The 21,148-nt window shown below is 42.0% G+C and overlaps 2 protein-coding genes across 6 annotated transcripts; one reads left to right on the forward strand and one right to left on the reverse strand.

Moving 5' to 3' along the window:
- The first annotated feature begins 1,506 nt into the window (after nt 1-1,506).
- slc25a12 (solute carrier family 25 member 12) lies at nt 1,507-10,547 on the forward strand. 2 transcript variants are annotated; one of them, XM_088430053.1, is made up of 18 exons: nt 1,507-1,584; nt 2,180-2,233; nt 3,738-3,883; nt 4,328-4,443; nt 4,691-4,830; nt 4,918-5,064; nt 5,895-6,033; nt 6,121-6,214; nt 6,503-6,587; nt 7,253-7,340; nt 7,403-7,561; nt 7,622-7,674; nt 7,925-8,005; nt 8,086-8,226; nt 8,308-8,446; nt 8,864-9,022; nt 9,094-9,184; nt 9,276-10,547. In XM_088430053.1, exons 1-18 carry the CDS (start codon nt 1,573-1,575, stop codon nt 9,478-9,480), a joined length of 2,049 nt encoding a protein of 682 aa, XP_088286179.1. In that variant the 5' UTR covers nt 1,507-1,572; the 3' UTR covers nt 9,481-10,547. The 2 variants fall into 2 exon arrangements, with proteins under 2 accessions (XP_088286179.1, XP_088286180.1); XM_088430054.1 differs by having other exon boundaries at nt 1,551-1,818; nt 9,276-10,546.
- A 501-nt stretch (nt 10,548-11,048) lies between these two features.
- Nucleotides 11,049-20,072, reverse strand: LOC148414601 (dynein, cytoplasmic 1, intermediate chain 2a-like). Of its 4 annotated transcripts, none has more exons than XM_088430359.1 (17): nt 19,937-20,072; nt 18,651-18,759; nt 18,461-18,575; nt 17,486-17,570; nt 17,018-17,080; nt 16,697-16,818; nt 16,388-16,477; nt 16,086-16,248; nt 15,909-16,008; nt 15,584-15,709; nt 14,544-14,690; nt 14,348-14,461; nt 14,135-14,268; nt 13,004-13,148; nt 12,780-12,920; nt 12,559-12,684; nt 11,049-12,038 (listed from the first exon to the last, which is right to left on the reverse strand). In XM_088430359.1, exons 2-17 carry the CDS (start codon nt 18,756-18,758, stop codon nt 11,937-11,939), a joined length of 1,881 nt encoding a protein of 626 aa, XP_088286485.1. In that variant the 5' UTR covers nt 18,759; nt 19,937-20,072; the 3' UTR covers nt 11,049-11,936. The 4 variants fall into 4 exon arrangements, with proteins under 4 accessions (XP_088286485.1, XP_088286484.1, XP_088286489.1 ...); XM_088430358.1 differs by having other exon boundaries at nt 17,486-17,627; XM_088430363.1 differs by lacking the exon at nt 17,018-17,080.
- Between the last annotated feature and the right edge of the window lie 1,076 nt (nt 20,073-21,148).

The raw sequence follows: 21,148 nt of genomic DNA on the forward strand, positions 1-21,148 counted from the left end.
GGAATTGATGTGGATATAACTGGTAGAAGAGAATTCTAATTTTCCAGATCAAATTTAGTTTGGGGTAGACCTGTGACGTCCTACATGGGAAAAAAGACCTCTCCTCTATTACCAATTCAAACCACAAGACATTTGTCAAAGATTTATGCTACGCGTTCAGTTGTATTATTGTTAAAAGTTTTATTATGTTGAATGATTTTCTTTATTGAGTGATGTATTGTATTTTATTGTATATTCTGTAGCGTTTAAGATGGTGGCTGGCACAGACAGGTGCATGTTCAAAAATTTTGTTTTACAACTGCTGTACAATAATAATACTGTAAATGGATTGTACATCATGTTCATTTAAGTGTCCTATGTTTTTCACTTCCTGGCCAATAGAGCAGGTAAATATTTAGCAATAAAGATTAACCATTGATTTTTGTTGTTTTTTTTTAAACAGCGTCTTTCCTCATTACTGTTATAAAGTACAGTACTGGGCTTTGTATGTGAGATGATACAAGTGAGATCTTTGCTTCACAACACAATAAAATGTGTTGACTCACTCAGGTTACTTCCAACAACAGAAAATTCAGTTAGTCAGTTAGGTTTAAGGCATGTAGCACAAGCTCAAGTTTTCAGGTTCACATATTGATGGAATTAAGAGTACTTCTCGATGAGCTTGCAAAGGAATGCTTCCCCTTGATACTGGCAAGTGTAATGGATTGACCTTAAGTGACTCCTGATGGCTGAGATCGGGCCAACTGTAATCCCGCTAGAATTGGGGAAACTGTACAAAAACAAAAACTACGCATATCAGATGGGGTGCTGGCCAGTGTGCTCTGCTCATATTTGGTGAGAGAAGAGGAGCAACACCCCACATCAATGACCTCGGTTCCGTTTGATAAATTGAATAGTTTGCATTTTTGTTGCAGTGCCTCACTCCGTTGAACTGACTACACCTTTGGACGCAGTATTACAAAGTTATTTAGAGGGACACGTCCTTGGAAAATGTGTTCTCCTAAAAGGGGTCTCTGACTCGAAAACGTCTGATCTAAATCATCTTATGTCTTTATAATGCCCTTTTCGATCACGCGATGCCCACAAACTACCTTCGACAGAGGGCGGGGCTGTGGATGCTCCTCCCCCAAAGGCCCACGGCCGTTTGCCCCACCCACCTTTCCTTTCTTTGCGTTCAATTTAATTATATTACTACCATATGGAAGTGCATTATTGTAAATGTTTTTTTAAATCAAACAATAAGTTATATTTTGTTAAGGAAGGAAAGGTGAAACGCATTTCTACTCATTTAAGTTGGAAAAAATTGCGATACCGTTGCTTCGAGCTGCGAGCTTTGTCACGGGACGAATCGAAACTCAAATGTCACGGCATCGCTGGGGCTAAAAGCTAAATAAAAGTGCACAATGTTGGGAGCTACTCAAGACATTACAGCAGCGCTTGGTTTCGATTCGTAAAATACTTTTCATTTTTGCTGTCTTGACTGGCCGTGGGCGTAGCGCACTCCCTCTCGCTCACCCTTCCTCCCTCCCTCCCTCTCCCCTCTTCGCACACTGTACGTGACGTCAAACCAGCATGGCCGTCAAGGTGACTTCGGCATCGTTCCCTTAGAAATTCGCAAGCCCCCCTTGCGTCCTTTCTCTTGTTTTTTTCTCTCGTATTCGTGGGTAGGAAGAGTCGAGTCGAGGCGTGCAAGCGGACGAGCGGGCGTCGCGCTCGGATGTGCCTGGTAGCATCAGCGGGCTAGCCACTGGCCGCCCCTCGGCTGCTGCTGCTGGCCTCGATGACACTTCCCAACAGGCTCCGTAATGCTAACCAGCTGTCAGTCATCCTTTCTTCCTGACAACAACGCTAAACCGGACAGCTTTTTTCCTTTTTTTCCTGTCTTACTTCTGTTTTTGGCCTTTAGCGTCCGATCGTGTCATTGTAACGGTTCGCGTCCTCCTCGTGCTAACTCTGTTAGCTTGTCGGTTCGAACCTGCCAACCGGCTGCCCAGTTTTGATAGCTAGCATCATAGTTAGCTTCATGTCGGGCTGAAACGTACACGTCCGTATGTGGGGCTGGCCTTCCACATCAGCGTACTCTATAATTTGCATAATCTCTTTTTAGGGGGGAGGAATGTGTGAAGAGCCTCAAAATCGCCATCATCCTTGTATGACTTTTTTTTGTATGTTTTTTTAGGTGCAATCCACCAAACGTGGGGATCCAAGTGAGCTCAAAGCAATCTTCCAGAAGGTGAGTTTTTCATTGTTTTTTTAATTTTATTTTTCAAGCAGTGTATTGTGAGCCTGAACGAACCAGGGTGCACCCTAATTTGTCAAAAAATTAAGTCATTAGATGAAAATAAATCTCTGTTGAACATGAACAATGTTGAACAATATTTAGGCAAAAGGTTTGTTTGCTGGTCAGTCGCGGATTTCTTTTCCCCCCCCAAACCAATTGGCTTGTTGGCTTGAAAAAGACAAGCATGAAGGCATGAGCAGAAAGTGAGCTGAGGGTTAAGTCACAGGATTTAAATTAAACTGTTAGCTATGGGAAAATCTCCATAACAGGCTGCCCTTTTGCTTCAGGTTGAGAACGAAACTCTAAATGACATGCGTTTGAAATGAAATACCTTCTGACATTCAAGGCTGTATTTCTTGAGTGACATGTGAAGTCTAAAGACACATGAGTCACGTCTTGTTGTTGTGCCACTTGTTGTTGTCCTTCACTGTGAGGCCAGAAGGCTGTTGGCTAAGAGCGCAAGGAAGTGCTTACTACCCCTTTCACTGGCCTCGCCACCCCACTGGTCACGTTTAGTCTTTGAAATAATTCTGGTGCAGTTAACCTTCACGTTGCTCGGCACGGCCAGTGTGTGACTTACTGACCATGTGACCGCCACATGACAAAGCAACACACACACCCGGACATGGGATCAAGTAGCACACAAACTCAAGTCCAAAAAATTTATGTGCTTGCTTGCAGGATAAAATCCCATACTTCCAAATTTGTTGAGTGACGTCCTACCTCAGGATAAGTAAATTAGACGCGTGACATAATCGCCAGCCTCTCAGATGATGGACATCAAACGGTGATGATTTAACACGAGGCAGTCTTTTTTTTTTTTTTACGTTTCTTGAAATGAATGGTGCCGCCCAGTTTGCTTTCAAACTTACTCGTCTTAAAATTTGTTGAAATTTTTGGAACGATTATTAGATTCATTTACATTTTTAAAATGTATCACGTAAACACTGCACGAGCATTTTTTTGTATACGCTTGAGCAAGTCTAAATAACTTATCAAAATGTAAAACACAAAACTTTGCTAGCTTAATGCTAACACATAATAGGCATATATATATATATAAGGGGACAACTGCAACTTAGTGAGAAAATTTGACTGCTCAGATACAAAAGCATCTGTACTGCGAATTGCAAATAAAAAGTGGGGAAAACACTTTCATTTCTTTACTTTCTATTTAATTGATATTTGTGTATTATTTTATTGCTTAAAAGTTTTCATTTTTCTTATTAAAGAGTGGGTCTAATATTATTTTTTCCACAATTGAGAAACCGATCAACTTTGAATAATTCTAGAATCCTCCAATGAGCTAATGTGGGCTTCTTTCTCCAACAAAGGTTGTTATTGAAGGTATTAAAAATGCAACTGTGGAGATTAGTAGGGCTGTCGATGATGTAATTGCAGCAACGTGCCTTGAGCTTATGCGTGCTGTCGTATGTTTCGTTTTTTGCGGTTGCAGTATGCCAGCGAAGTGGACAAGGATGGAGAGCGTTTCATGACCCCTGGAGACTTTGTGCAAAAGTACCTGGGCCTGCAAACACAGATCCACCACAACCCTAAAACCGTGCAGCTGCTGGCTGCAGTGGCTGACACCACCAAGGACGGGTGCGTGCCACCGACTCGCAAAACACGAAACATAAAGCGTTTTCTACCGTTAGCTCATAAAGGTACACAACTTATCCATGTGGACATAGAAATAAGAAAAAAAAAAACCTCACCAAAAATTGTGACGTTCGAATGTATTGCATACATTTTATTTTTCTCAAACAGTAAATGCCCTTCAAAGTTAAATAAAACCTAACTGCGCATACACATATTTATGTCGTAAATTTGCATGTAAAATTACAGCACCTGTCAAAAGTTTGGAAAACACCCTCTAATTTTTTACATTAAATTTCCTGAATAGTAAATTAATACATTTATTGACACGGAAAAAATATCGATGGCAGCACGTTTAGAATGACCATTGCTGTGATTTGTTTGTCCTGACCTAATGTCATGTTGAAGATGTAATAAAGGAATCTATTTCTTTTGGGACTACTTGGACAGGCTCATCTCTTTCCAGGAGTTTCTGGCTTTTGAGTCGGTGCTGTGCGCACCCGACGCTCTCTTCATAGTTGCCTTTCAGCTATTTGACAAGACTGGAACCGGAGACATTTCCTTTGGTACGTTCTGTTATTTGATTTAGTTTTTTGACGCGCCTCAGCGCTCAGGTCATGTGACTAAACTATTCATAAAAAGAGACTACTGAGAAGGAATTTCCTAATTTGATGCCCCGAGCCTGATTCTTTCTCTTTCTAACTCATTACAGATGGATGAACTCATGTTTCCTTTTTTTCCTCCCAAAACAGGCACAAGTCTGCACCGCTGTGAGTTTTAAGTCACCCGATTCTATTATTTTTTTTGTCACAGAGAATGTGCGGGACATTTTCAGCCAGACCACAGTGCACCACCACATTCCCTTCAACTGGGACTGCGAGTTCATCCATTTGCACTTTGGGCGCGACCGCAAGAAACGTCTCAACTACCTGGAGTTCACCCAGTTCCTGCAGGTCATCCGACGGGAGGCGTCACCCCCGGGTCTCGCTTTCGAAGCGGACGCTGAACGGCGTGTACGTTTGGACCTTTGTCTCTGGTAGGAGCTGCAGCTGGAGCATGCTCGCCAGGCGTTTGCCCAGAAGGACAAAGGCAAGAATGGCGTCATCTCCGCCTTGGACTTCAGCGACATCATGGCCACTATCAGGCACCACATGCTCACGCCCTTTGTGGAGGAGAACCTTGTCTCAGTGAGTCTTCATTTTGGCCAAGGAAACAATGTCATATTGTACACCCACTAGATTACAACAATTTCCTGTGTACAAGACAGCTCAGTTTTCCCTGGGCTTGTGCGGTTATTTTTGATTCAGTTCAAATTGACATCGACCTATGATGCCCCTTCAAACATCAAATTGCTGATATTTGTCGATAATCTTAACTACAGCAATTGTATAAAAGTAACCCTGGATTAATGATAACATAAATCCATACCTTAACCTTGAATCCTTATATAGATCTTGTGAAATTTGTGGATGAGATCATTTTGCAGACCAATAATTCAAAGAACAAACCTTCCTTTTGACAAGCACTGATTGTTGTAAAAAAAAAAGCATTTTAATGTCACCACTTGACACACAGTCTATTTATAAAGAAAATCATAAAATGCATGGTGCAACATAAAGCATAAATCTTTTAAATATGGAAATCACCAGCTCCTAGCAACACTACCATATATGACAAGTTAATAGTTCCTTATAACTTCATAAATTTTGGCATGAGCAGTCTGACAACCATACAGATTGTTTTTTTTTTGCAATATATTTCTTGTTGACCCTTGCTATTTGCGGGAAAAAGGCACCAGGTCATCCCGTGAACAGTGAAAATACACATAGAAACCACCCCTAATGAAATAGCTTTGGGAGGAGACATCTATCATAATTTTCAAAACAAATTAGCCAATTAATTGGCGTTGGCCTAAAACAAAATCCTTGTCAGTTGAGCCCTATGTAATATACTAACATTTTCAAATTGCAAAGGATTCAAATCAAATATCACTTTTTTTTTTACTTCCTCCTTGCAGGCAGCAGGGGGCAGCACTTCTCACCTGGTCAGCTTCTCTTACTTCAATGCCTTCAACTCCCTCCTCAACAACATGGAGCTGATCCGCAAGATCTACAGCACGATGGCCGGCTCCTGGAATGACACGTTGGTCACTAAAGGTATTCAAAGTTGCTTTGCATACAAAAACAAGTTCTGTGTATGTGTGTGTGTTTTGACATCTTTCGAATCTTATCTGCCGCCTGCAGAGGAGTTTGTTCATGCTGCCAACAAGTTTGGTCAAATCACGCCAATGGAAATTGACATCCTGTACCAGTTATCAGGCCTGCACTCTCCTTCAGGGTAAACACACTCATATTGCCGGAAAGCTAACAAGCGGGGTCACTTCACAACTTTTTATCAGTTTAAACTAAGTTGGTCAATATTGGCTGACAGGGGCCCATCAACCCTTTTTCCTTCCCGCTGAATGCCCTGAGTGGTTCTGAAATGGCATTCATTTGACAGCAAATGTTCAATGAGTTACATGATCGCTTCAAACAACATTTGATGCTTAACAGAACTACTTCTCCTAAAAAGTTAACCTATTTCATATAAAAGATATTGAGCGTAAGTGACGTTTTTGTGTGGCAGGCGCCTGAATCTTGCTGACATTGAGAGAATAGCGCCACTAGAAGAAGGAAGTCTTCCATACAACTTGGCTGAAACTCAAAAACAGGTATCACCAATCCCTGCTTCACTCTGCCCCGATTGTTTATCAGGCATTGTTTATTCGTTTACTGGGAAAAGTGTTCATTTGGAGACAGATTTTTTAAGTAATGCTATGCGATAAACATGTTTTTTTCCAATCCATTTTCCACCTTACAGTTTTTGAATGTACTAAATGTGCATCTTAATTATATTTCCCAAATTCCCCCAGGAAAAAGACCCCCTCAACTTGACGCACTGACTATAGATAAGATTATTATCCATAAAAGTGTTTAGTATACCTGAACCTGTATCCATTTTAAACAATAACAAATGAAAAAAGCGATATCAACTTTCAACAACTGTTAATTATTTTTTACAGCATTTATATGGGTTACAGCTTAGTCTAAAACAGGAAAAAATAACCAAGTGCATTAAAGTGCCTGAAATAATCAATAAAAAAATGAAAATTATTATTTTATTGCAATTACACATCACATGACAAAATCAAAGCCTTTTCATCCACTTGATAAATTTACCCAATGTTTTTCTCACAATTCCATTCAGCTGACAATGAAAAGAACCAGCACCAATTAGCACATGTGCACACAAAATAATGCGTGTGGAGAATGTGAATGACAATGTCAGTCTATAGTCTGACGTCTGTACTGATTTATAATTTTGTGATTGGGCCAGACTAAAGCACAAGGGGACAGCTCCAGGCCCGTGTGGCTCCAAGTAGCAGAATCCGCTTACAGGTTCACGTTGGGCTCCATCGCTGGAGGTGAGTTCTTGTTGTCGGAATCGCAAAAACAGTTTGGCGCGAGCTCGCCTGTGTTTGCCTAGCCACGGGCGCCACCGCCGTCTACCCCATCGACCTGGTGAAGACCCGAATGCAGAACCAGAGGTCCACTGGCTCTTTTGTCGGGGAGCTGATGTACAAGAATAGCTTTGACTGCGCCAAGAAGGTGCTTCGCTACGAAGGCTTTTTTGGCTTCTACAGAGGTACGCCGCCCCGCTGACGTTCAATTTTCCGAGCCGCGGCAAACTCTTGATGCCCCGCAGGTCTGGTCCCTCAGCTCATTGGCGTGGCACCCGAGAAGGCCATCAAACTCACTGTGAGTCCTCGACCCAGCGGCCACTGCACTTTCACAATACTCGCGGGGGTGCATAGAACAAATAGCTTATATGTTCTAAACTACGCCAATTTATGCTGAAATATAATGCAACGATCATTTATTCACAAAATATGCAATTAAGACATTGGCGTGCTAACGCTAAGTATTTGAAGTTTTTCTATGTTCGTTTGATTCAAAATGAAAGGTGAGTTTTCAGGAAGTCCATGTCGTTTTGTATCTGCATCGACAGGTGAACGATTTTGTACGAGACAAATTCATGGACAAGAATGACTCTATCCCTTTCCTGGCCGAGATTTTGGCGGGCGGCTGCGTGAGTGCTCGACGCGCCGCGTGGCGCACGCGGACCCGAGCAAATGTCGTAGTGAGCTCTTGTCGTCCTTGTTGATGAAGGCCGGAGGCTCGCAGGTGATCTTTACCAACCCTCTGGAGATCGTGAAGATCCGCCTGCAGGTGGCCGGCGAGATCACCACCGGGCCTCGAGTCAGCGCGCTCAATGTGGTGCGAGACTTGGGCTTCTTTGGCCTCTACAAGGTAAACTGAGCGTCCACTCGGTCGCATGGCCGGCAAAGCTCCTCTCCATCAGGCTTCCTTTGCATTGTGTGGTGTTTCTAGGGGGCCAAGGCCTGCTTCCTGAGGGACATCCCTTTCTCGGCCATCTATTTCCCCGCCTACGCCCACCTGAAGTCATCCATGGCTGACGACCAAGGTCGGCTTGGTCCCTTGCAGCTTCTGACTGCCGGAGCCATTGCAGGTATGTGCCGTTAACAAACACATACAGTACGTAGATATATCATATGTACATATTTTTTTTTTATCGGTGACTGTGAAATAGCTAAACATGAACTACTCTACGATACTGAATATCGCAATCAGCTGAGGCCATCGAGACATTATCGCAGGCTGTGCTCAAGTTCACTGTATTTTGTTTGCTGAATAAAGTGCATGAACGAGCACCAGCAGCTATGCTAGGCACCTCTGGAGGGATTCCAATAGGTTTTAAAATCACCAGCGCGAGGCGCTCATACCGAATATTAGTAGGCCAAAAGGCCAACATTCATTTTCAGTAAAAGAAAATAGTGGGAATAAAATTTATATACAAACTCCCAATCATTTCACTTGCGTCGTCGGCTTCATCTCAGCGTCCGTCTCTTACGGCTCCATTTCCCAGGTATCCCCGCGGCCTCGCTGGTGACACCGGCTGACGTCATCAAGACTCGTCTGCAAGTGGCGGCCCGAGCGGGTCAGACCACCTATTCCGGTGTCACCGATTGCTTTCGGAAGATCATGCGGGAGGAAGGATTCCGAGCACTCTGGAAGGGAGCAGGAGGTATGTCCCAAAAGGCTGAACAAAGGTGTGATGGAGTGCATTTCAAAGTTTACACAGCGTGTCTTGTCCAGCTCGTATGTGCAGGTCTTCTCCCCAGTTCGGCGTGACCTTGGTGACCTATGAACTCTTACAGAGGTGGTTCTATATAGACTTTGGAGGACAGTAAGTTGCTTTTGTTTTTCCACTCCAAAAGTGAAAAGTGTCTTAACTACTATGGACTCAAAACACCATTTTTTGTGCTCCTTCGTCGCAGTCGCCCGTCAGGATCCGAGCCCACGCCCAAGTCTCGCATCTCGGAGCTTCCTCCCATCAACGCCGATCACGTGGGAGGCTACCGTCTGGCGGCGGCCACCTTCGCCGGTGTAGAGAACAAATTTGGGCTCCACCTGCCTAAATTCAAGTCCTCGGGCGTGGTGTCCATCCACCCGCCGGAGCCCGCCGCTCCCGGGAAGGTCTGAGCGCTCATATCATTTGTCCATCCACCTCCATCATCCTCTTCCACAGGGTGTCCATTCAAGAACGGCAGCTTGCGTGTAAACGTGCTGCGGCCCCGCCTCCCAGCCAATCGTGGAGCGGCAACTGCAGACTTTAGCACTATCTTGTATCTTCAGAGGCTGTTTGCGCCAGAATCCATCCGAAACAGCCTTAAGCACTATTCATGAGTAGCTCAGATTTTTGTTGTTTTTTTTCAGTCGAACTGGGGCATATAAAAGTCATTAGCTTGTTAGCCGTGTGTTGTGTGCAGGGTTGCAAAGGGCCGATGAGTTTCCATCAGTTTGTTAGCTATGGAATATTTGGTAATGTTATAATATAAAAAATGTGGCACTCATAGGGGGATCACCATAGGATGAAGTTAAAATGAATTTCCCCCAACTAAATTTCAAAGCCAACGTGGATTTTGTTTTTAAATCAAATTCTGGGTTATTCCCATGTCTAGTTTCAAACTGGAAAATTTCTCAATTTTGCAACCCTAGTTGTGTGTGGTACGACACTCACAGGAAGATTAATGCTGTAAATATTGTACAAGTGATACGCTTAGGGCAGTGTAACATGCAGTATGCATAATGTAGTACTGTACATAGTGTAAAACTGCTGAGACGGAACTGTTACGAAGTGACATCTATTGGTGCATGGTGTGCTTATTGTAATGTCACGGCAAGAAGGCGGAAGGCCAAGAGAGAGGCATGCTTACTGGTGTACAGACCTTTGCAATCATCAGATTAGCTATTATTGAATTATGATTATAAATTCAGTCATTTTATTGAAATAAATCATCCATGTGGTTTTAATTTTACAAGAACAGACTGGAGTGTTATTCGAAAACGGTGCAGCTATCATCTAGATCCACAGAAGAACAATGCATTTGACGACTGAATTGTGTTCAAACTCAAACTTTTAAATATTGCTACGCGTGAGTCGTAAGTGACGGCGCTGTAAACACTGGAGAGCTCTTATTTAACTGTTGTTTGACAAAGTTAAATTTACATAGTTACGTGTTTACGTTAGACACATACAGTAGTTCTTATAGTTAGCCACATGTTATTGCTACGGCAAAGGCAGCAAGTTTACCTTGAACATCTTGGGATGTACATTCTGTTGACGTCTCTTCAAACTTGTACTCTTCATTATAAATGCCCGTTCCTCATTCTTTATGTTTCGTCTTTCTTTATCGTTAAAAGAGAAACTGACCCACAAAGCTTTTCGTCGTTTTTCAGTCGTGGACATTTTCTCGCACTTTCTTCCCGGGGAATTGATTCAAGCAGGTGATTAATTTCCGTCTGCTCAACGCGGCTTCTGATTGGTTTTCTTAAGGCTTCCGTCTTTTTTCTTCTTCGTCATGTAAAAGTGGGTGTCAACTTGCTTACAAAGTGCGCTACCGCCATCTATTTTGCTGGATCTAGCAAGTGGACGTGATTCTGCGCGGAAACCATTTTTTTTTTCTTTACCAGTCTCGGTCTGATCCTTTTCTGAGTTAATGTTCTCATACGCTAGCCTATTTTGCTATTTTTAATAACACAGTCACGTATTTTTCCATTTTGTTTTTTTTATTTGTCGACAAGGTCTCAAACTGTTGTCCATGACAATGAACAATGACATAGCTTTGACCAGGACAAGTTTGACTATTCCATAGACAGACGGAAAAGTCGAACGGCAAAGTAACTATAAAAATTGCCACAGGATCACAACCTTCATCTTCAACATTAATTTTGATTATAAAAATGAGAATACTGTTCTTGAACAAAGAATGACACACAGAAAATAATAGCTGTTCAAAGTTGAGGCCTGAGAGGTTTTACAGGTCAAAAAGCTTGAAGTGCTCATTTATGTGTGCTACGCAGGCTTTTAGTACAAAGCAGCATTTAAAAGAATGCGCATATTTTAAAATAAGTGCAAGCACCGGAATAAATATTAAATATATTGAAGTGTTTAAAATTCTCCTGCAGAGTGTGTCCAATTGGTGCTGATCGGGACACAAGAAAGGTTCTTACAGGGTGCATCCTCACAGATTTCCACCCTCATGCAGAAGTGTGTGGTTAAAAAAAAAAAAAAAAAAAAAAACATAAAATAAAACATGTTTTGGACAACCAAATAAAAGTGAGTACAAATGTGCAAGTATAAAGGTTTGCATATTGACTGAGGCCTTGAGAGCAGTAGTGAATCCTTGGAATGTTAAAGGGTCCGATTTGACAGTCAAATTTGCATGACAGTATTTCATTTTAGAGTTTTCCATGCTTGTCTTTTGACATTTTTGCCCTCAGATGCACTTCAAATATAATACTATCTACAAACATCAAAAGTGGTCTATGAAATTCTAACACTGCACAAATCTCCAGGCTGAGTTGGGATCTAGGTATTGGGAAGAGGAAGCAGGATATAAAAGCTCCGGTAGTGTGATCTCAATATGTTTGCGTCATCAAACGTTGGCAAGCTCCTCGGCTTCGTCTCTGTTCTCGTTGATGTCGGCCAGAGTCCTGACGAAACGCGTCCATTCGTCTGCCTTGGGCACGCAGATTTGCTGAAAAGGGATGGAAGCCTTAACAAAAAATCTGACTATGCCAATGGTGAACACTAGTAACTATATGAATTATTCTTTGACTAGGGAGCAAAAAGCTGAAATAATGACGTGAAGTTGTTCGTTAGCATAAAACATCACGTAACTTTGCCTTAGAAAAGTCCATGAGCTTATTGCTAACATATAATGCAAAACTCCATAGACAAACTAATGCAAACAGCATCGACATTGCAATGTTATAACCCATAATGTTATGGATATTTGAACACCAAGGGTGTAGCAACCCATGTAGAAAATACACACAGAGATATACGCTTCATCTTCTGGTTAAAACAAACAATATTACTGCTGCTCTCCTTTGTTTGTATGTGTGTCCAGCTAATGAAGATAATGCCAATTTTTAATAACTGCCCTTCAAAATGACAACAACAAAGCGAGACTCTCAGTAGCTCATTTTTTTTAACCTCAACTTTTGCAATCTTTGGAAGCGCGCAGCACATTTGGAACATGCTCATTTTCTCACCTCGCCCACATCGTACACTTGTACTTGTCCCTCGGAGTCTCCGGTAGCGATCTCTTTTCCGGAGTGAGCCCACCGCACACGATTCAGAGCTGGAGCGCCTTCCACATAAACGCTGGCAGTGGGAACCTGATGAACCACAAATGGTGCCACTTTGAGACCGCCAATTAAGATAGAACATTATTCGGATTTGCTCCACTTTGCACACTTCTGTTTGGGGGTACCTCTGTGTCATTGTTAAGGTTCCACAAGTCCAGACGTCCGGCGAGATCCACGCAGGCAAAGAGCGCCGGGTGCGTTGGAGACCACATGGCATCGTACACATAGTCACAACTATCCTCAAAGGAGTACAGTGGGCGAGTACTCTGCAGAGAAAGTTGGCAAAGGCAATTCAAGGGTGTTTCCAAACTTTTGACTGGCATTGTACTCGTGAGTGTAAACGCGTCACCTTGGTGCTCCAGAGTTTGGCGGTCCAATCGAAAGAAGAGGAGATGAAGAGATGAGAGAAGTCCACGGGTCCTGCTGCGGTGTGACAGCTCAAGCCGGTTACTGGACCGTGGTGGCCCTCGAACACCTCGGTGATGCCCGCCTTGCTGCAAGGTAGATGTAACACAAGCGGATGGGTCACGTGCTAGTGACAGGTCTACCAAGCTGTGGCAGTGGATGCAATTGGACTATATCTATCATTAACATGTCACAGTTATAAAAATCAATCGAGGACTCAAGACTCCCCAAGGAAATCTGAAACAGTGCATTGACAATTGTCATCTACTTTGGCCAATGCAGCCAGTAAATTTGCTTTTTTAAAAAAAAAAATCACTTATCCTAAATATTTTTATTATTTATTGCTCCAATCCTCAGCTCCTGCGTTTATTAGTAATACAGGCTAGACAAGGCAGCCTTATTTACCGTATATAATGCAATTCATACATAACATGCTTCACATAATGAAAAGTAGATTTAAACGTTTTTGCAAATTTTGTGAAGGAGTTGGATTTTTTTTTTTTTTTTACTTTGCAAGTCAATTTACAGTGTGTGCCCCTAAATCTACAATTTGCACAAGGTAGAGAACATTATTCTCTTTGATAAGAACAATAAATTAAAAGAACAAACAAAAAACAAAGCTAGTTTGGAGTCACACAATAGAACACAAAAAATATACAAAAGGACATCATGCCGCTGTGCCACGTGTAATTTAGAGCTTTTCAGAATCACAAATAAAATGACCAAAATTGTTATGAAAAGTTATATACAATATTGGAATCAGAAGTGGAATTCAGGAATTCGGCAAGTTTCTTGACATTAGCTTGTTGAAAAAAAGAGTCTTGCTCTGACCAACCATTGGGAGGACTTAAAAAATGCTGATGTCATTGAGACCGTGTGAGAACTATTTTAAAATCCGATTGGTTTAAATGACATCAATCAGCATGAATGACTCTGAAGGACCCATGCAGATTAGATTGGCAACACAGATCTGATTGGACTTTAAAAAAAAACAAAAAAAAACGAAATATAGTGGAAGCGGTGCATAGCCTAGTGTTAAATCGAGCTGAACTAAGCGCGCATGATGAGAACTCACTTGCCATGACGACAGGCGGTATAGACGGAGCCGTCCTCACTGCCCACTACAAAGTTATTGACATCGCCCAGCGGGAAGGCCATGGAAGTGACAGCCACAGCCTTACTCTGCTTGAACACCAGCTCCAGACTCTCCTGTCCATTGGACAACGCCAAAAGACTCTCTCAGCCAGAGTTCTCCGTGGGTCTCCACAAGGAGGCGCCAGGTTCGTACCTGCGGCTGGGACAGCATGTCCAGGCTCCACGAGCACATTTTGCCGTCTGTGGAGATGCTGATCAAGTTGTTGGCGTTCTGGGTCCCCACCACGTTCACGCAGTAAACCGGATGCTGTCACACAGCCATTCATCAAGAACCAAGTACGGCCAGCGTGTGCCTGCGCTGCTCGGCGGCGCGCCAGGCAGAGCGTTACCGTGTGCGCTGCAGCAGACAGCGGGGTTCTCTGGACGGGGGTTCGCTTGTTGCTGCGGTTGTCCCATAAAACAATCTGGCCCGAATAGGTGCCGCCAACAACTAGGTTGGGGTGAAACCTGGCAAAGCTGGCTGACATCACTTCCGACTGAAGAAAAGCGCACAAAACGACCAGCCTTTATTTAATATCGTTTACTCAGCTCTACTCAAAATGGACTCCACAAAAAAGTACTATGCTGAGATTATTCGAAATTTTGCAACCCTTCATAGGACTAGCCAATAAAATAGCATAGCACAGTATTGAATACATTATGTATTGTACATAGCACATTAAGGACAACAAAAGTCGAAAAAGTGCTGTACAGGTTACCGATAACTAAAAAGCATACAGTAGTCAAAAATACACCATAACATCCCCCCCAAAAAATAGGCTTATATGTTTGTGGCATAGCCAAAACGGTATTCTTCTTTTTGAGATAATAAAGGCATCTATCCAGGAAAACACCATGTTATATAAAGAAAATAAAAAGGATGTGTGATTACTGATATCAAGCATCGGTATTGGTCAATATTTGGCCTTATTTCAAGGTATCGATACGCATGATGGTGGCGCTCTCTTGGAGCATTTTTGCGATTACAAAGCAGAAATGAACATATAAATGAATTTAAAATTACCATGAATTGCATGCACTTTTAAGAAACACACTACTGCATATTGTAATATACTGATCTTTACTTAAAATGATTTGTCATAAATTTTTTGGTTGGGAAAATTTTGTGTATCAGAATAACTGGCGGTATCTGTGATTATGCAAGAGTTGAGTACTTGTATCGGTCTCCAAAAAGTAGGAATGAAAATCTACAGAGAATAAAGTAGTATTTTTTAAAATTTCGTTGATTAAAAAAAAAATAAATAAATACTTTCCACTTTTTTTAAATATCCTTTCTCCAGCCCAAAATACAGCTTTATTCAATGTGCTGTCTGGTAGTTATGCTTGGTCTTATTGAATGGTTGCCGTTAGCAGAATATTAAGTCCTTACCTGACAGTGGAAAATGTACTCAGGGGTGTTCTTCTTGTATTTCAGGTTCCAGACCAGTGCTACTCCATCGGGTTCATGAGGAGAGTCCTCATTGTTGTTGTAGGAGGCCACAAGCAGTTCCGGGTACTGGTGGAAGGCAACAACCCCATTAGGGAAGTATGGTCACAGAACCAGATTTGATCTTGAGTAAACATGTTCAAAAAGTGTTGAAATCATTTTGTTCAGAAGTTCTCTTTGAATTACAGAACATAAGTCCAGCAAAGAAGGGAAATTCACTCTATTCTGATTCAAAGTGGAGCATCCTGTATAGCATGTGTAAACCCACCTGAGGAGACCAGTCCAGACAGGTGACCACTCTGTTCTTGCTCCAGCGTTCATCTGCAAACTGTCTGTTCAGAACCAGCTTGGCGCCAGCCTGCAGGTCTCTGGGCAGGACAAGACACATTCCATTCAGGATGTCTGCATTTGGATTTTGTTCCCTCTCCCCTTGAAAGGGCCTCACCCCTCCTTGTCTTCCAGATCTCGCCCACTGTAGTCAAAGCAGATGTCCACCTGCTCAGACAGAGCCCGCTCCACAATCCTGCTGCCTCGTTCAAAAAAGGCCAGGAAGTCCTCAGAATGCAGCACTTGCAGCTTCTCTTCTTCTGTCAGCTCTTTGGGGGTCTCTACGCACACGCACAGGATAACAGCTGATGTTACGTTTTCATACTTTTTACGTCATCGTTTATGAGGTGTATTGATCCAGACATCACACAGCTTTAGTGAGCACCTTTCATGACGTGATTTGATTGCTCCGAATGTTACCTTCCTCATGTTGGCCACCCTGGTCTTCAATGTCCTGCTGAGTGTCCTCTGCTGGTGGTGGCACACTTATCTCATCATCCTCATCCTCCTCTGTGGAACACACAAAACAATTTAAATACTGTGCACTCAAGCATAAGAAAAAAAAAACACACTTTTTTCAATACCTTCCCTGTTGTTACGATTTTCGTACACATTTATGAACCCCTTCTAAGGGGCTTGGGGTCTACCCTCTCCTATCCCCCCCATAGATGGTAGGATAGCTACTGTGTAATTAAAAAAAAAAAAAAAAAAGAAAAAAGGCTTGGTTACCTGCTTTTTGATCTGCGTGAGCTTCAGTGGGGGTCTGGGTTTCTTTTGAGTAGGACACCATTTCTTTGGGGACAATGTCCACTTGGGTGACTTTAGACATGGTGAGCCTCACAGCCCCACGCCTGCATGGAGGCATCACAGCGGACATAAACATACAAGCCAGACGGCAACAAAAGAGAGAACTTGAGATGATGGGAGAAATGACGATGAGGCCTAACAGACATATTACTAACACTCAAACGTATTTGGACACTTTTTGAGTTTTGACTAGAGAAGATAAGTCAAGTTGGTAGCTAGAGGAGGTGAGAGGAGGAGCAGTACCCCATCAGCTCAGAGTCGGAGTGGAGTTGCAGAGTAGAGGGGTCGGGATCCCAATGCAATGTCCTTAAGGGGCCAAACCGCCAGACGCAGTTAGCAAGAGACAGACAGACGGGAGAAAGAGGACACGTGGACAGCAAGCGCACAAGAAGGCGAGTCGAGGGTGAGATGTGATCGAGACAGTCGAAAGAAGGTGAGGAAGAAAGGGAGAAAAGAAGTGCGTGTTAATCGACTTAACAACAGCGTGCTGGTGAAAAGGCAAAGAGGACACAGATCAGCATTCTTCATATGCTATAAAATAAGCTAAATGTGTGTGTCAATTCATACATGACCATACAACATATTTTTTAATGTAAAAAAAAATATTTGACTTTTACTCTTGCACATTAGATAAACCTAGTGAAATATCAGGTTATTTCGCTTTTTGTCACAAATACACTCACGTGCATATGCACACACACGAGCACAAACCTTGGTCCTGCATTGCAATCCCCAGAGTCCTGGCTTCCTGCGTCGCTGGCCACTGATTTGTTGGAGGGAGACATGGGGGCGGGGACTAGGTAGTGAAATAGACAGGTATCCTCTGTTACTACCCGGAGGGGCTGAGCTGTGGCTGTTTGAGGGGGGGGGGGTTGGGGGCATAGAGTTGTAGTGGCAAGTGGAAGTGAAGCATGCAGCAACAAAGACACACGCACAGATAGGGGAGAGAAGAGAGAATGAACATAAATGATAGGCAGGCTTAGGTGTCATGCACAAAATGGTCAGATAATGTGTGAGGTGAAAGGGGTGAAAACAACTGAGCCAAACTGAAAAGTTAAGAGTTTGGTAAAGCTTCAGCATATCAAGCAGTCCCTCCATGAGAAGCGATCCTGTTTACTGTTATTATATGTACAATGGTACTTTGACTAAAAAGGGTAAGTCGAATTAAAAATATTCTCAGCAGTAATACGTTCTAGACAGCATGACTGGTCTTAAAATGGGATTTGGACTAATAATGTGATTGTGAAATATGAATTAGGCAGCAAAATCCACCTGTTTCTATCCATTCGAGAGGGTGGCCATTTTGCCACCATGTCTTAACTGAACATGACATCACAAGTGCTCAGTAATCAAGCAATGACCAATCACAGCTCAGCTTGCCAACGTCACATGACCAAAGTCAGAAAAAAGGTGAGCCCTAATTGGTTATTACTTACTATTCTGGGGAAGATAAACTGACTTTATTAATTCATGATTCAGTTGCTTTTATTTTGACTCCAGCCTTAAAGATACAACCAAAACAAAACACAAATATGACAGGGGGAAAAAAAGAAATCACGCATTTAAATTTTAATATCAACGGGGGAAAATCATTATTTTTCAAAATCGTTTGACTTTAATAAGTCAGAGTACCACTGTAGTGAAAAAAAGACAAGCATGCTGGCGCATATTTGCTTGCATATGTACCGTGTTGCATGTCAGGGGTGATGCCAACACTCTGCAGCAGAGCCTCAGCCTCTTTCCTCTTTTTCTCCAGGTCAGAGTCGTCGGCACCCGCATCCACGGCACGCTTGGAGTCTCCCTGCGGACGACAAGGACAAAGTCAAAGTGCGCTTCCCACATCGCCATCTGCGCTGTGGTCGTCAGTGCAACTAACATCCTTCTTCTTCTTCTCCTCTTCTTTTCTCTTTTTCTCCTCTCGGATCTGGGCGATGCGCTGTTTCTTCCTCTCCAGCTCGGCCTTCAGCTCACTCTTGTCAGACATACTGCAGGAAAACGGCACCATCGATTTATTTATATGCCACAAATTTAATATTCATCACAATTAATTCTATGTTAAGTTTCGTGGGCCTGCATAGAAAGATGTATTTTTTTCTTGACTTTCCCTTTGTGACCTATCCTTTATACTTCTATTAGAGTCATGAACATGACAAGGAGAAGTATAAAAACATGAAATATTAATGAACATGACACATTTACATTGTATCATTTAAGCATTTAAATGTACTTGTATGTTGTCATTTTTTTCTTCTGCACTTTAGCATTTTTCTTTTGTAAAAATCCCAACTATCGCCCTCACTTGACACGGTTGGACTCAACTTTGGGGGTTTTTTATTTAACCAAACATTGGGACAAATTAATAATCCACACAACAACACTTTTTTGGGCAAAAGAAAAAACAGGATAAAGCCATCATATTTTTTTATGGAATTTGTCGCGATAGTGAACTTCGAAAAGCACAACACTGCCATGAAGTAGCTCCGTATCTTCGTTAAGGTTGAACCCCATACTTACAGGCTCTGCCCAGTGCAAACATATGAACAAAAGCAGTGCTTATGTGATGTCTCGGATGACATAAGCATTGCAAAAAAGGAAGAAGTGGCTCCGGGCTTGTCACACTGCTAACATGAATACAAGTGCTTATAACAATGTTCTCTTTATATGTGCTCAGTCGTGACTGAAGTAGGGCGTTTTTTTTTTGTTTTTTTTTTTTAACTAAGCTGAAACCCTTTTGAAATAACCTGGATGGATAAACACACTAAGAACAGTGTCATTCCCATTGCATTCAAACACATAAATAGTTGATGATCATGTCCAAAGGCTACTCTTAGCCAACTATGACGTCAGTGTTGTAACCTATCCAAGATGCTCCATCCGCTGTCCTGACAACTGTAAATAGCAAGAGCTATTATTATAACATGAAAATGTATTAGATACACACTCGAGCAATTCACATAAGCGTTACTTATCGAATAAGAAACCTGACAAACATGGTTCAATCTTATTAAATGCCTTCCTGAAAGCCTGGTAAAAGCAGCTAGCTGTCCAAGTTAGCATGCTAATCCGAAAGGGCCAGCGAGAAGCAGCGGAAAAAACAACCGCACCCATTTTTGAAGACGACAAAACATGTAAGAGAGAAAATATTCGAAGGGGTAAAAACACCTGAAGTCCAAGTAAAACACTTCAGTGACAAAGCAGTCTGATTCGGATGAGGCGAGAAGAGACGAGAAGTGATGAGCGGTGATGATGCTGGAAGCTGGAGTGGAAGACGCCGACGCCACCCGGCCACGGCTCCTTGTCTTCGTCGACGCTTGGAATTAAACAAACCTGTAATTAGCGCCATCTACAGGCGCATATTATAATGCAAAGGGGCAGCGGTGTCCTACAAAGTAATGCGGCACCAAGAAAAAAGTGTAACGTGCAAAGGCATTTTATTAAACAGTTATTCAGTCTAAAAACAAATAAATAAGAAGGACAGAAAACGTTTATTTTAATCTAAAAATATAAGTAACACCTTATAAAAATATCAACAAACTTTTCTTATATATATATTTTTTTTTTGTTTGTTTGTTTGTTTTTTGTTTGTTTGTTTTTTTACCTTATATACCTTATTTAAACGTTTTGCTTTTTTTTTCAGTAACCCTATGTTTGAACGAAAGGGGATCCTTTGGGCATCATTATCAGGACTATTTTTCTTGACTGTTCCTTTGTAATTTCCAGTTTTAAAGCAGCAATCAAGGAGCACAAGAAGGAGACGGCAAGTCTCAAGGTGTTGCACCAGGTGCTAAATGGGCAACATGATTCCGTAAACGTCTGTGCAGATGACAAAAAAATGGAAGGGTTTGAGTACCGACAGCATGCACACTAGCTTTAGTTAGATATGTGGCGCCTCACTCAGAACAAATGTTTCATATATAATAATATACAAACACACACTGTTAATTTATTCTTTGTATGTGTTTTTGATCTTCAAGTAAAACTACACATTGTGTACCACACAGTAGCTCTCAAATCTGTTTTTTTCTTACTCAGTACCAAGGATTCGTTTAATTAGGCCAGTAAGTCACTTAATAATTGTAAGAAATGTTCATCAAAAATTGTCATTCTTTAGAATTGTTATTTTTTTACGTGCTGCGTTAGAGTAGCTCTCCTTTTCTCTGAAAATGTGGCAAATAAAATGTATTTATTAGTTTGAAAAATTTGGAATAGCATCTCATTAAATAACCGCTACATTAAATGAAATATATTCGTAAAAATAAAACGACTTATTTAGATCCTAAAACGAAAAATTGAGGCGTTAAACAGTAAATTTAAGCGTCTATCCGCTAGATGGCAGCACCGCTCAAGCACAAAGCCGGATATGGATAGCTTCCG

Source organism: Hippichthys cyanospilos, chromosome 12 (genome assembly GCF_059441005.1).
Source record: "Hippichthys cyanospilos isolate Australia breed blue-spotted pipefish chromosome 12, RoL_Hcya_1.0, whole genome shotgun sequence".
NCBI classification, from domain to species: Eukaryota; Metazoa; Chordata; class Actinopteri; order Syngnathiformes; family Syngnathidae; genus Hippichthys; species Hippichthys cyanospilos.